Source organism: Eumetopias jubatus, unplaced genomic scaffold (genome assembly GCF_037043125.1).
Source record: "Eumetopias jubatus isolate StellerSeaLion01/CBP00866 unplaced genomic scaffold, mEumJub1_p1.0 scaffold_13, whole genome shotgun sequence".
Classification (NCBI taxonomy): Eukaryota; Metazoa; Chordata; class Mammalia; order Carnivora; family Otariidae; genus Eumetopias; species Eumetopias jubatus.
The window spans coordinates 85,616,160-85,628,427 of record NW_028274819.1 but is presented as its reverse complement, the minus strand read 5'-3'; the positions used below and the strand labels follow the sequence as shown (position 1 = coordinate 85,628,427).

At 47.1% G+C, this 12,268-nt stretch overlaps 1 protein-coding gene across 4 annotated transcripts in view; it reads right to left on the bottom strand.

The window, feature by feature from the left end:
- OPCML (opioid binding protein/cell adhesion molecule like) overlaps positions 1-9,159 on the bottom strand; it is a 524,690-nt gene extending 515,531 nt beyond the window's left edge. For all 4 annotated transcript variants that reach the window (XM_028120822.1, XM_028120823.1, XM_088018155.1 and 1 more), the window contains exon 1: positions 8,993-9,159. In XM_028120822.1, the coding sequence (XP_027976623.1) occupies positions 8,993-9,159 (167 nt within the window). The remainder of the gene's footprint in view (positions 1-8,992) is intronic.
- Positions 9,160-12,268: the final 3,109 nt, after the last annotated feature.

Genomic DNA, 12,268 nt, shown 5'->3' with positions numbered 1-12,268 from the left:
AGAGTAGATATTAATATATTTAACAAAAGACATGGAAGAAGCAATAAAAACAACAATGGGAAGAGGAATATTTTCAAAGATGGCCTAGAAAGCACGGCAAAGTACAAAGGTGAATACCATTATTCCTTTCTCTTTCTTACACAGTGTCTTATAGAAGGTATCTCAATGTGAGCACGGCCACTCCTATAAAACACCTGACTGACTGAATTCTCTGTGTCACAGATGCTGGCTCTGCCTTTTAGCCAATGTGGGAAGTTCCAAACAGTGACCAAGAGACCCTATGTTGTGATGGCATCAATCACAACCCATCCCAGCCAAAGTAGACAAATACCTGATACAGCAATCTACATATCTGAGAGTAAACGGTTTAATTGCACAGAAGCAAGTGTGACTTGCCCTAGACCTCACACGCTCCCTGCACCGACATGATCTCCAAAATGGACATTTGGGGGGCGCCTGGGTGGCTCAGTCGGTTAAGCGGCTGCCTTCGGCTCAGGTCATGTTCCCAGGGTCCTGGGATCGAGCCCCGCATCAGGCTCCCTGCTCTGCAGGAGCCTGCTTCTCCCCCTCCCACACCTCCTGCTTGTGTTCCCTCTCTCGCTGTGTCTCTCTCTGTCAAATAAATAAATAAAATCTTAAAAAAAAAATGGACATTTGGGTGGCAGGCAAAGGGCCAGCATTTGGAAAGTTCATGAATCCCTAGGCTTCCAAGAGTGGAGTCAGGTGTGGACCTGGTCTCTTAGAGAAGAGGTCCTAGCAAGGCAAGCTGGGACTCTCAATCACCCCCAGCCTAGGGTAGGTCCCACACAGAGTAATAAGACATGGACTAAAAAGTCAGTGACAAGAAGGGGACTGATAGCTGGAGGACAGGCGGGAAGCAAGGTTCAGAAAGAGCTGAATCCTAGCAGCCAGTGAGAACCTGGGAGCTATGTGGCTCTTTACCTTGACTTAGCATGGGCGCTGGACCCCTGTGTGTCTGGTCCTATGACCTGGACGAAGGGAGGGAGACACTCACACACCAGATATTGTGGGACACGGTAATTCTTGTCTATGACTTTCTTCCTTCTTTGCTCGACCTTTGACTACCAGGTAATCCCACTTCAGGCGATTTTTTTCTTCCACACTTCCCCCTCCTCTTTAGCTCTGCGTCTTCCTTCAACTCTTAGCTGACACCTTGGGAAAATCTCTCTTGTGTTCTCTTCTCTCCATTTTTGTCTTTCATTTCCTTTATCTATCTTCCTTTCTTCATCTATATTTATGAAAAAAAATCCAATCATCAGAGAAGTGGCAATAATACACATGTACTTGAATCCAATAAAACGAAAGCTATACATCTTAAAATTGAATTTGGCACAAGAAAAACAAGACAAACTCCAAAACTTTTGAACATTCTTTGAGAGGAAGTTTTCATATTATCTTCCTCTTGCTACGCCAACTTTTCTTCAGCATTGGCATTCGTGATAAACAGAAAAGTATATTCATTTTTCTCTCGCTTTTGTGTAATCACTTCTTCTACAACAACATGGCTCCCTATTATTCTTCATTGCCAGTGTGTCGCATTTTGGATAATTATGAGTTAAATTATCTTCTGTGGGCTAGCCAGAAAACTTAACAACCACTTAGAACATCCTTTGTTCCTACTATGCAGTGGAAAGTTGGTTAATCGAGATGCCATAAATTTTCAGAACCACTGAAAATGTTTAATATTCAAAACTAATTTTTAAACATTTTATTGATCAGCACTTTTATGGGAAGCCAGGTCAAGTCCTTCAGCATCTCTTTGATTTAAGCAAAATGTGCGGTCTCCAGGGAACAGGCCAAAAGGGGTCACATGATTTCCTCTAGGGTATGAATCAGAGGCAAGGTGAGTACAAAGCTTGTGGTTCTCTTTTTTCACAGCCGAATGGTTTAAACTAAAATACAAATATAAGGACAGGGACGGGGGATTATAGAAGGACATATATTTTAGGATTTCAAAAAGTAACTTCCCTTCATTCTATACTTCCATCCAGATCACTCATTTCCTCACAGTTCTCAAGGCAGCACTCTGGCATCAGTGGGCTCTTGTCAAGAATCCCCTGCCCACCTGGTCTTAGTTTGCAGGGTCCGTGGAGACCCTGGCTTACTGCGGGAGGTCACGTAGCAGGGGGGCACAGCACATCGGACAGGTTCAAAGTGAAGAGCACCAGTGATGGGCTTGACAGTACCCTGGACCCTCCTGGTGGCTGTCACATTGTGCACTGTTCACAGTGTGCATCATGTCCAGCCCCAGATGACAGAGCAACCTTTACTCGCGTGCAGGTGAGGGCAGGTAAGCAGCAGAAAGCAAAGAGGACCACTAAGGGAGATCAGCTCAGCCACAGCCCTCGATGGCAACGCAGATTTTCCTGACCTTTCATCAGGTGCAGGTGCACAGAAAGGGTGCTTTTGTTTTTTTCTGCTGGCAGCACATGTAAGCTTTCTATGTTCTCTATGTTGGGTCGGGGGAGGGGGGCTCGGGGGCTCGGGTCTTATAAAACCGAGAAGAAGAAAACAGTCTTCCTGGAGCAAATCCAGACACCTGATAACCACATAACCAAAGGTAAGAGACTTAACTCTTCTAAACCTCAATCTCTGAGGCTGTTAATATTTAGGGATAATAATATTCTGAAAATCACATGAAACACTAATTGGCCTGGCCTCTGACACACACTTAATCATGGATAATAGAGTGTGTTTGTTTTAAAAGCTTGCCACCTTGCCAATTTTACAAAAGGGTCTATGGTGTGATCCTGCAGGGAGACTGACATAAGGCTCAAACATGTCCCATCTCTAACCTTCTCTACAAGGAAATGACACACAGATCGAGGCAGGGTAACTGCTGAGCTGCAGAGACATTACAACTTCAATTTTCACATCTTAAAAAAGATACACCAGGGTTCCAAGAAGCTGCAGGAAGGTGTCATTTACTGGGAGGTGGGAAAGGGCTGATAATGCATCCTCTCCCCCAATGCCCACCCCATGCCAGCTTTCTCTCCAATTCAGCTAGACCCAGCATTGGCAAAAGCATCTTCCTGCAGAGAAAATAATAAACAAACAAACGAATCTGAAACGATCTGGTGCTGTCTTGTCTGGATTAAAAAAAACAAAAACTCAAGCAAGGTTAACTCTTGGTTCCTAAGTTAATAGACAATGCAAAATTCTGCCAGCCCTAAAGATGTCTTGGTCCATAATTCCCTCTTATCTCATGACTGCGAAGACTGCTTCCTGCTAATAAATAATTTTCAAAGTTCTCCCTTGGGAAGGTCAACTAAGACCTATTTGGCTCCTCCTCTTGCTGCATCTCACTGCTGGACCCCCTCAGATCTGTAAAACACAGGGGCCAGTACTGCTGTCCTCCCCAGGGCCCTCAGAACCAGCCACAGAGTAAGCATGGTACGCAGGCCAAGGGCACCATCCCTTTTCAGAAGCTGGGAGGAAAGAACAACAGGGCTACACTGAAACCAAAGGCCAAATTTACTTAAAGGTCAAAAAAAAAAAAAAAAAAGAACAAAAAGGTTTATGACAAGAGGTGCTGAGTTTTCCAGAGCAATTCAGAAACCCACAGAGCATATGTCATGAATCCTTTAAAATTTCCCTCCCCTGCCTTGACATGTGCTACCTGGCGTATGTGTTGGGGGAGGCAGACGTCTTCTAACTAATCAATGACGTCAGAGAGTGCTAGCATCCAGGCAGCCCTGCTCCCTCAGCCTGCTGGATCCTGCAGCCTCGTCCAGGAGCTGACATACCAACTTCCCAAGTGGACCCACTGAGCATTCCGTCTACCCCTTCCTGCCTCCTTGCTCCGTGTATCTCCCTGTGTCTACGCAAGGCAAATCTCCACAGACACAGCCTCACTTCTAAATATATTATTCTGTTGCTGCGAAGAACTTTCCTCTCAATCCTACTGCCTTGCTCAGTGTCTTGCCCTCAGGGATAGTGGCACCTCTTGCATAGTTTCAGATCAGCTTGTGACCACTGGTGGATTCAGCTGTCCCTTGTGGCAAGGGATTTAAGTAGAATCCAAAAGTCCCTCAGGCCTCCAAGATCTCTAACCAACTGCTGTGTCTGAGTGTCCCAGCGTCATATTCCGAAGAGAATGGAACATTTTAGATATCAGCACTTCGTTGTTGCAGAGGTAATAATACATAAGAGACTGAGTCCCATTAAAAAGGATTAAAGCATTCAACCAATTCTTATTTTTCAATCCTTTGTGCCCATCATGATATCTGTACTCAGTACATAAGACAGGGCTCCTAACCTCCAGGAGCTCCCAGTCTAACTGGACCCATACCTAAATGCTAGGTCCATGGTGTGTATCTGCTAGAACCGAGATACTTAACAAGTGTTATTGGAACTCAATAATTCTGGGCCTCAAGGAGAAAGCAGGATGCTGAGGGGAAGCGGGAAGAAATCAGCACATTTTAAAAGTGTGTATGGGGTGGGTGTAGAAGGGGGAAAAGGCAGAGCACATAAACCTGGAAAAGACTGAGAGTATTATGGGTTGTTACTGAGGAATCCCACACAGCACCAGTGACAACTTGCACGTATACGTTGCTTTGTAGTTGGAATAGGCCATACACTTCATCTCAGCTGATGTCATAGACTGAGCAGATATTGCTTCTAGGTGTACACAGTTGGACCGAAGTGCTCAAAATCATGTAGTTAGTGAGCGGTAGAATAAGAATCACATCCAGGTATTCAGGTCCCTGAACCCAGTGCCCTTTCTAGAGTACAAGGCAGCCCGTGGGTGGTCAAGTACATGCACGCACGCAGGAGACAGTCAAGGGAAGGTAGGGTCATTAGAGATCCACTTGCTCAGATGTTCTGAGGGCAGGAAAGGGCTTTAGAGAAGTGGTTCTTGGCTCTGGTTCCACATTAGAAATACCGGAGGAGAATTTTTTAAGTCTCACAAGCCACCCCGGTGCCTAACTCCAGAGAATTTTATTTCATTGGTCTGGGAGGCTGGCAGTAGAAGTTTTTTAAAGCATCCCGGGCAACTCCAGTCTGCAGCCCAGGTCAGCAGCATTGTGTGAGGGGTCCTTTACGGACACATACTTGCTTCTTTTTATGTCTTCATCTCCCCAGACCAAGAGTGAAGACTCTGCCCTTTCCCATGACCTTATTCAGTGTAGACAGCTTAAATACTGCAATGTGCAAAAGTGGTGCACCTGTTTCCAATAATCTAGTGGCTATTCTGAATTTTCTAATTTTCACAAACAGAGAAGCTGCTGAAGGTGAGTGCAAAATAGAGAAAAATGCCCAGGTGAACAACAGTATGTTGTCCTTGGGAGCTTCACTGCCCTAGTTGCTTGGGCAAAATCCTACTGCTCAGATTATTCCGTGGCAGTAGTAAACCCTCAAATACTTGGTTCCAAATGGATTAGCTCAGAACTCCAAATGAAAATGTAGGGTCATTTTAGAAAAAGAGTTATTAAGCATAATCCCAGATCAGCAAGCCTAGATCAGCAAAACTGATTATCCTGCCATATAAAAAATAAATAAACAAACAAGCAAATAAATAAAAACAGTATGTCAGTGGGAACTTTTCCCACTTAGTGGACCAGTCCCTTAAAGCAACAAGCCCTGACTCCAACCTACCTCAGCCCCTCACAATGTTCATGTACACAGATGACGTGGTTCTACCAAGTAAACCAAATTTAGAGGAGATCGAGGCCCAGGAACAAAACACACTGGGCTATCATCCGTGCAACAGAAATGGCTTAATAGGACCCAAATGACCACAGTGAGCATCCTGGGCTCCTTTCCTGACGTGGCACTGATTCAGACATAGGACTTCTAGATCCTTGTCACATCTAATCTAATGGAAAGGCACAGAACATTTTTAACCCAACAGCAGATAATTGTAATGAAATGATTCTGGCCAAAAGGGCCCATTTGTAATAATGAATTCAAATCAGATTCATAGAAGCTGTAATTCAGCCATAGTGAACACCACCTTCATTTCCCATATCATCTCTCTTCCAAGAAGACAAAATTACTCAATATTCAAATAATTATTTTTACTTTTCAAGTAGCCCTGTGAAGTAGTTATGAGGAAGATAATATTGCCTCACTTATATAAAATGAGTTTTATCCACGTTCGAAACTTCAGTGTCATCTCCGGCACATCACTTCCTAACGTCCCTCAATGCAATCAAAGACCTATCAAAACAAAACTGTTATCTCCAAGGAAGGGCATCATCCTTCTCTAGGCCATGCAATTTCTCATTGGAAAATTCAAATGAGGGCCCAGCTTCCTCCACTCCTTTGCTTTTCTACTAGGTCTCTGGCCTCCTTTGTGACTTTAGGAAAGATTTAGAAGCATATGTGAGAGATTTTGATACAAAGTAACCACATTCGAAAAGACTTTCTGTGGCTCATGGGCCTGGGAAGCATTCAATGTTTTCAAAACATCCTGCACATTTGATGCATTCAGAACACTAAATTTCCAAACACTGGATTCCCAAGGGAACATCTTTAAGGAGACTGAAGTGTGACCATACTTAGAATCACAGTCTCTTAAAAGCAAAATACAACACGCATAAAACATGATACATTTATCTGAGGTTGAGGCTAAGGATTTCCCAAGACTGGAAGCCAGGACTCTCCCTTGAAGCCCTGACAAATAAGTTTTTCATTGACATGGGTACACAGCTGTTAGCCAATAAACCAAAGGTGCACGCAGAACTAGAGAGAGACTGGGACCCCCAGAAAGCTGCAGGAGATTGGGATGTTGTTTTAAGAAACACTGTGGCAAGAATGAAATCAAAACCTTAAAAAAAAAAAAAACAGAAATTAATAAGAATTAAATGACAAAGGCAAAAAAGGGTGAAGAGAACGAATTATAGGCAAAAGCATGTAAAATGGAATCACCTGATAAAATCGAAGACTAAAGTAATAAGAGAGAACACAGGAGGTAAAAAGAAGGAGAATATAAAGAGATTAAAATGTGGACAATGTGCTGAATCGCTCTATTTCAGAGCAAACTATACAGAGGAGGAGAGACAAAATCAACACTTTTTAAAAAATAAAAGCATGCAATCAGGTAACAGATAACAGTTATACTCGCACATCTAAGGTTTTTTTTTTCCTCCACAAAGCACAAAAAGCAACTATTCAGCTTTTCCCGTTTTTATTCCCATTCCCATTACCAAGCCCAGCTGCTGAACATTTGAATTGAAGATCATGAAACCAGGCCAGCCCCTAATAAAAAAAAAAAAGGCAGAGCGAAGCTAGCCCTCTACTGGTGGAATCATCTTACTGCATCCTGGAAAGCAGAAAGCTGGAGTTTTTAAGTTTCTGCTTTAACTTCCAGGGTCAGGAACGGGACAAAAGATTTGGAAGGTTCAGCAAGGAGGCTTTATTCGGTGCTGGGCCTCTTCACCCCCAGTACTAGGTTAGAAGATAAAGACAGGTGTGTGGCAGCATCACCAGCCCCTCACACCTGCTAACATTTACCAACATTTCCTTGGTGAACCTGTGTTGTAGCCGGGGTACCACTCCTATTTTTGAGCCCACAGCTCTGCGGCCAATGTGCATCCCACAGGTCAATTTTCAGGAGGAGGCTCCAGAAATTTCTTGAGACGTATTGCACTCTAGTCTGGGATAGGCTGACGAGTGCCCGTGGGGCTAGAAGGGTTTTCCCTCCTGCAGTCAGGGAGGGGAGTCTGTCCCTAGCACCCCTTTTTCTCTCTTCTTCTGGGGCCCCTGAGCACCAGCAGACAGATCTTTGAAACCTGTTCTCTTCTCCAAGAGAAGATGCAGCTAAGAATCTCCGAAAGTGGCAAGAATTCAACCTTAGCCTGGAGCTTGGGGAAAAAAAATAGCCAGTGTCCCGAGAGACCTTTCTTTCCTTCCCTGGGCGCAGCTTGTTCAGATACAGAGAGAGTTCAACCAGGGCAGCCAAAGGAACAGGAAGGAAGCCCCATCCTCAACTATTCCTTGGAGAAGCCAGGCTTCTTGGCTGCAGAATCTGGGACAGCATGTTTTATTTTCAACATAACCATCAAAGTCATAGACAGGGCAAACGCATTCAGCCTGTGTACACTGTAAGCCAGAGTTAAGCTGGGACGTCCCTGAATCTGTCTCCTAGGACCAGAACTGCCTCATTAAAGGGATAAAAGATGATATCTGCTGAGCTGGTGGAAAGTGGTGGCTGCATTTTTATTAAAGTCTCTGCTGCAGTGGGCCCAGTCCCCAAAGGTTCATATTCCAAGAATCTCCACCCCTCTGCCTGAAGCATGTAAGCGATTCTCTGTAACTCATTAAGGTAAAACAAAAAGCTTTCTATTGTGCTTTTCGCACAGGAGTGATGTCGTTGCATAAAAGCTACATGTTTCCTCTCCTTGGTCCGAGCCTGCAAAGATAAAACTGCCCTCATAATTTATAATAGGGGTCCCAGGAGCACCACACACGGTTGGCATGGATGGCTGCGTCTTGAGCAGACTCATAAATGGCTATGGCCCAGCACTGGCAATTCCAGAGCCTGACATTTTAGGTAGGTCTCTGGTAGGAGCAAGCCACCCCATCAGGAAGACTACCTTGCCTCATCACGTTCTGGCCTGTGAGAGAGCACCAAAGCGCTCAGTGATCTTAGGCTAACCCCCAGTACTGCAATTACAGGGCGCTCGTGTTCTCATCTTGATGCCAGGGCATCAAGTGAATCTAGCCATGTCATGGCCTCATGGATGCATGGAGTCCCAAGCATGGACCTCCGCGTCCTGCATCAGATCCCGGACCAGAAAAGCCAGAGCAAATGACAAACCTGTCCAGGAAAATGGGTGTTAGCAGCCACAGTCTGCAAGTGGACAACTCTCGGGCCTGAAGAAAGGCCCTTCGCATGCCCTACTCCCCCACCCCAGCCTTCTGCTCTCTCTCTTTCTCTCTCTCTCTCTCTTGCTGTCTTGCTGGCCCCTACCCACATCCTTAACGTCCGAGGGGCTCAGTCCCCCGCTGAAGTACAGCTCCCTACCTGAGGGTGGCGCTCTCCCCCTGCCGGACCGTCACGTTGTCCATAGCTTTGGGGAAGGTGGCATCTCCGCTGCGCACGGGCACTCCTGTGGGTACAAGGAACAGCAGCCTGAGAGACACGACCACGAGGCACTTCCAGGGCAGGAACAGGTACCCACAGACCCCCATCCTCGACAGCCACAACTTCCCAGAACTCCGGCAGCGGCGCGGTCCTTGTCCCCCGCCCCGCACACCAGCGGGTCGCGGGTTGTGGTGTGGGGAGACGGGAAAGGGATGGAGCAAGCCAGAAGCAAAGAGGGGTAAGGAGGAGAAACGAGTCCAGGCTCTCCGGAGTCTAATGATTCTTCCTCAAATCCTGCCTCAGCTTTCCAGCCTAGCAGAACCTGATGCCCCCTCCTGCATCCAAAAAGAGCTTTCTTGACGCTCCCCTGGGGAGGAGGGAGGCAGCCGGGAAGGGAGAGGAAGGAGGAAGGTGCAGGGATGAAGGTCACAGATTGCTCTTTCTCTGCCTCTCTCTTCAAGATGCTACTTTAAGATTCAGTTGGGCACGTTCTGCAGAGGTCTGGCATCAAAAGTTTATAACCCAAAGAAGCAAGGCAAGTGTCTCTGAAATAAAGGAGATGTCCTAAAAGGCTGCTGCTTCAAGGAGAGGAGAAAATGTTTTATTAGCTCACACACATGTACAGATGTATTTATAGACCAGCCGGAGTCTCGAATCTGGAACCCAAAGGCGGCAAAAAGTTCCAGCGCGGGGACGCGGCCGTCGCAGCCCGAGGATCCGTCGGTGCCGTGGGCGTCCTCCACCGCAGCCCGGGCGGCGACTGGTGGCCAGCCCGGCCCGCGTCGCCAGCCCGCAGAGCGCCGCCCGGCGCAGGCTGCGGGCGCACGGGGAGCTGGCGGACGGCGCCCCCGCCTCCTCCGGGGACGCGGCACGGGACGCGGGGACGCGCGGACGCCACGCTCAGCGGCCGCCCCCGGCCTCCGCGCCGCCTTCCTCCCGGGAGTGGCCCCGACGCGCGCGGGCCCCGACCGCCGGGGTTGTCATGGCAGCAGCTCCATCACTGACCGCCACTTTCTCCCGGGCCGGCTGCGAGCGAGCCGGCGGACTGCGCGCTCATGCCGGCTGGCGGGCGCGGGGCGCGGGGCGCGGGCGCCCACCTTAACCCCTGCCACGCCGCGCCCACAAGGGCTCCGCCGCCGAGCGGGGGTGAGGCGGGCGCCGCAGCCGGCTCCACTCTCCCCCTGACACCCGAGCCAGCCGAGAAGATGCCGCGCCCCTCTTGGTGGCTTCCCCTGCAAGAGGCGGGGGGGCGGGGGGAGGGGAGTGGGGGAAGAGGGAGTTCGGGGCGGGGGTGGAGGAGGGAGCAGCAAATGGAAAAGTGATGCTCGCACCTTGCCCAAGCAGAAGTTGCCAGACCCCGCCCCGGAGAACTGAACATCATTTCCCCGGAGGTAGCTAAACCGGTGTGTGCGCGTTCACCACTGCCGCCGTTTGCCACCTGGCCAAGCTGTACAGTCCTATGGCGGGGCTCCCCGGAGCTTTTGCAAAAAGATGAAATATGCTTTCTGCTCAGATTACCCACCTCGGAGCTACTCATGGCTCTAGACCTGCTCTCTCTCTTTCCCAAACTGGCAAGTCTGAATTTCTTCTTACTGCACAACATACAGAATAGTCCCCAAACTGCTCCACGCTCAAGTATCTTATTGTAAAAAGAGAGAGAGAGAGAGAGATGGGGAAAACACATGGAGAGACTAAAGAGTGCTAGGGTTGATTTTCAGAAACTCTATGGCTTTATGATCACAACATGAATTGGCACCACAGTGGTATTGGGAGGGGACTTGGGGGTTAGGGCATCCTTAAAGGCCAGCCTATCAGTTTCTTTGAGGCTTAATTTCTTTCAGTGCTTAACCAGAGCGCTCAGGCTTTCCTTGGTCCTATTGCTTTTCTTCTGTTCCTTCTGGCAGAAGCACCTCATACCTGCAGAACCAGAGCTTATCCCCCTATATCATAATTCAGGGGCTGTTAGGTGCATTTTCTGTACTGTATTCTTTCTCAAATCCTTTTGTTAAGTTAGGCAGGGCTCCGGACAATGGAATTTAATTCAAAAATAAGCTTTAAATTCTTATTCATTCCTTTAGCTGTTTAAGGATACAAAGGCATCTTATCTGCTCCCCATTATGGGGGACTGAGCTTTTATATATACTGCCCCATCTTCCCTTGTAAATGGGAGCCCACATATGTTTTTAGGTCTAAAGTTTTTAATGAGACCATCACACCTCAGGAAGAAAGAATACTGGTCACTAGTCATGCTATGTTTGCTTTATCTCTTTTAAATAGTAAAAAACAAACAAACAAACAAACAAACAAAAAAACCACGTATCAGCTCCTTTCCAGAAAAGAGATATTATTAAAGACAGGAGTTGGGCAGAACACTCATCCTGAGCTCTTGGGCTACAAGGATGGGAGAGAAAAGATGCCCGGAAGAGAAGCTCAGGCCTCAGAGAACAGCCAAACTACTTACTTTGGAACCACCTGCCAGTTTTAATGACACACATCTTTCCTGGAGATTTGAGTGTACCCGGGTTTTCTGTATACACATTGTACCTAATCCCCTAAACTCTGAGATGCTCTTATCCATTATCACCAGACTGGAAAGGCTTTCTTTAGTGCTTTAACTTGAGTGAAGCTGAGAATGTGAGGCTGTGCTTATTATTTTCTTCAGTTACAGAGTTTTTGTCTTGAACACTGGGGAATGGTGGTATGGGGTTGGGTCAGTCTGCCGTAGGAGTGACACAGCTCTTGCCACTTGGTTGTAGTGGGCTCAGGTGACATTCCCTTGTCATGCACCTGTCAGTCTGGTCCTAGTGCTCCTTGGGAGATGCAAATGGAGCAGTTGCTAAATGCTAACTCAGTCTATGAAGGATTGCTTGAAATGGGACAAGTTATTGGGGAAGAAGCCCAGCTGCGAAAAGAACAGAAGGGACAAGAAAAGAAGAGAAGCAGAGGTAGGTTGAAGCAAGACATTATATACTCTTAATATTATGTAAGAAATCTTTCTTTTTTCTGGGCTGGCTCCCTCCAGCTATAGGGACCTGGAGTCCTGGAGAACAGGGCCTATTGTGTCTATTTTATTCTAGTAAGCTGGCTTCCTAGTTCAATATTTGTGGTTGAATAAATCACTGAACTCAAGGGCTAGTGAATCAGAGAAATAACTACAGAGGTCTAATCTTTATGTTAATCTTTGCCAGTCAACAGTTTTGTGGGGGAGATTTCATT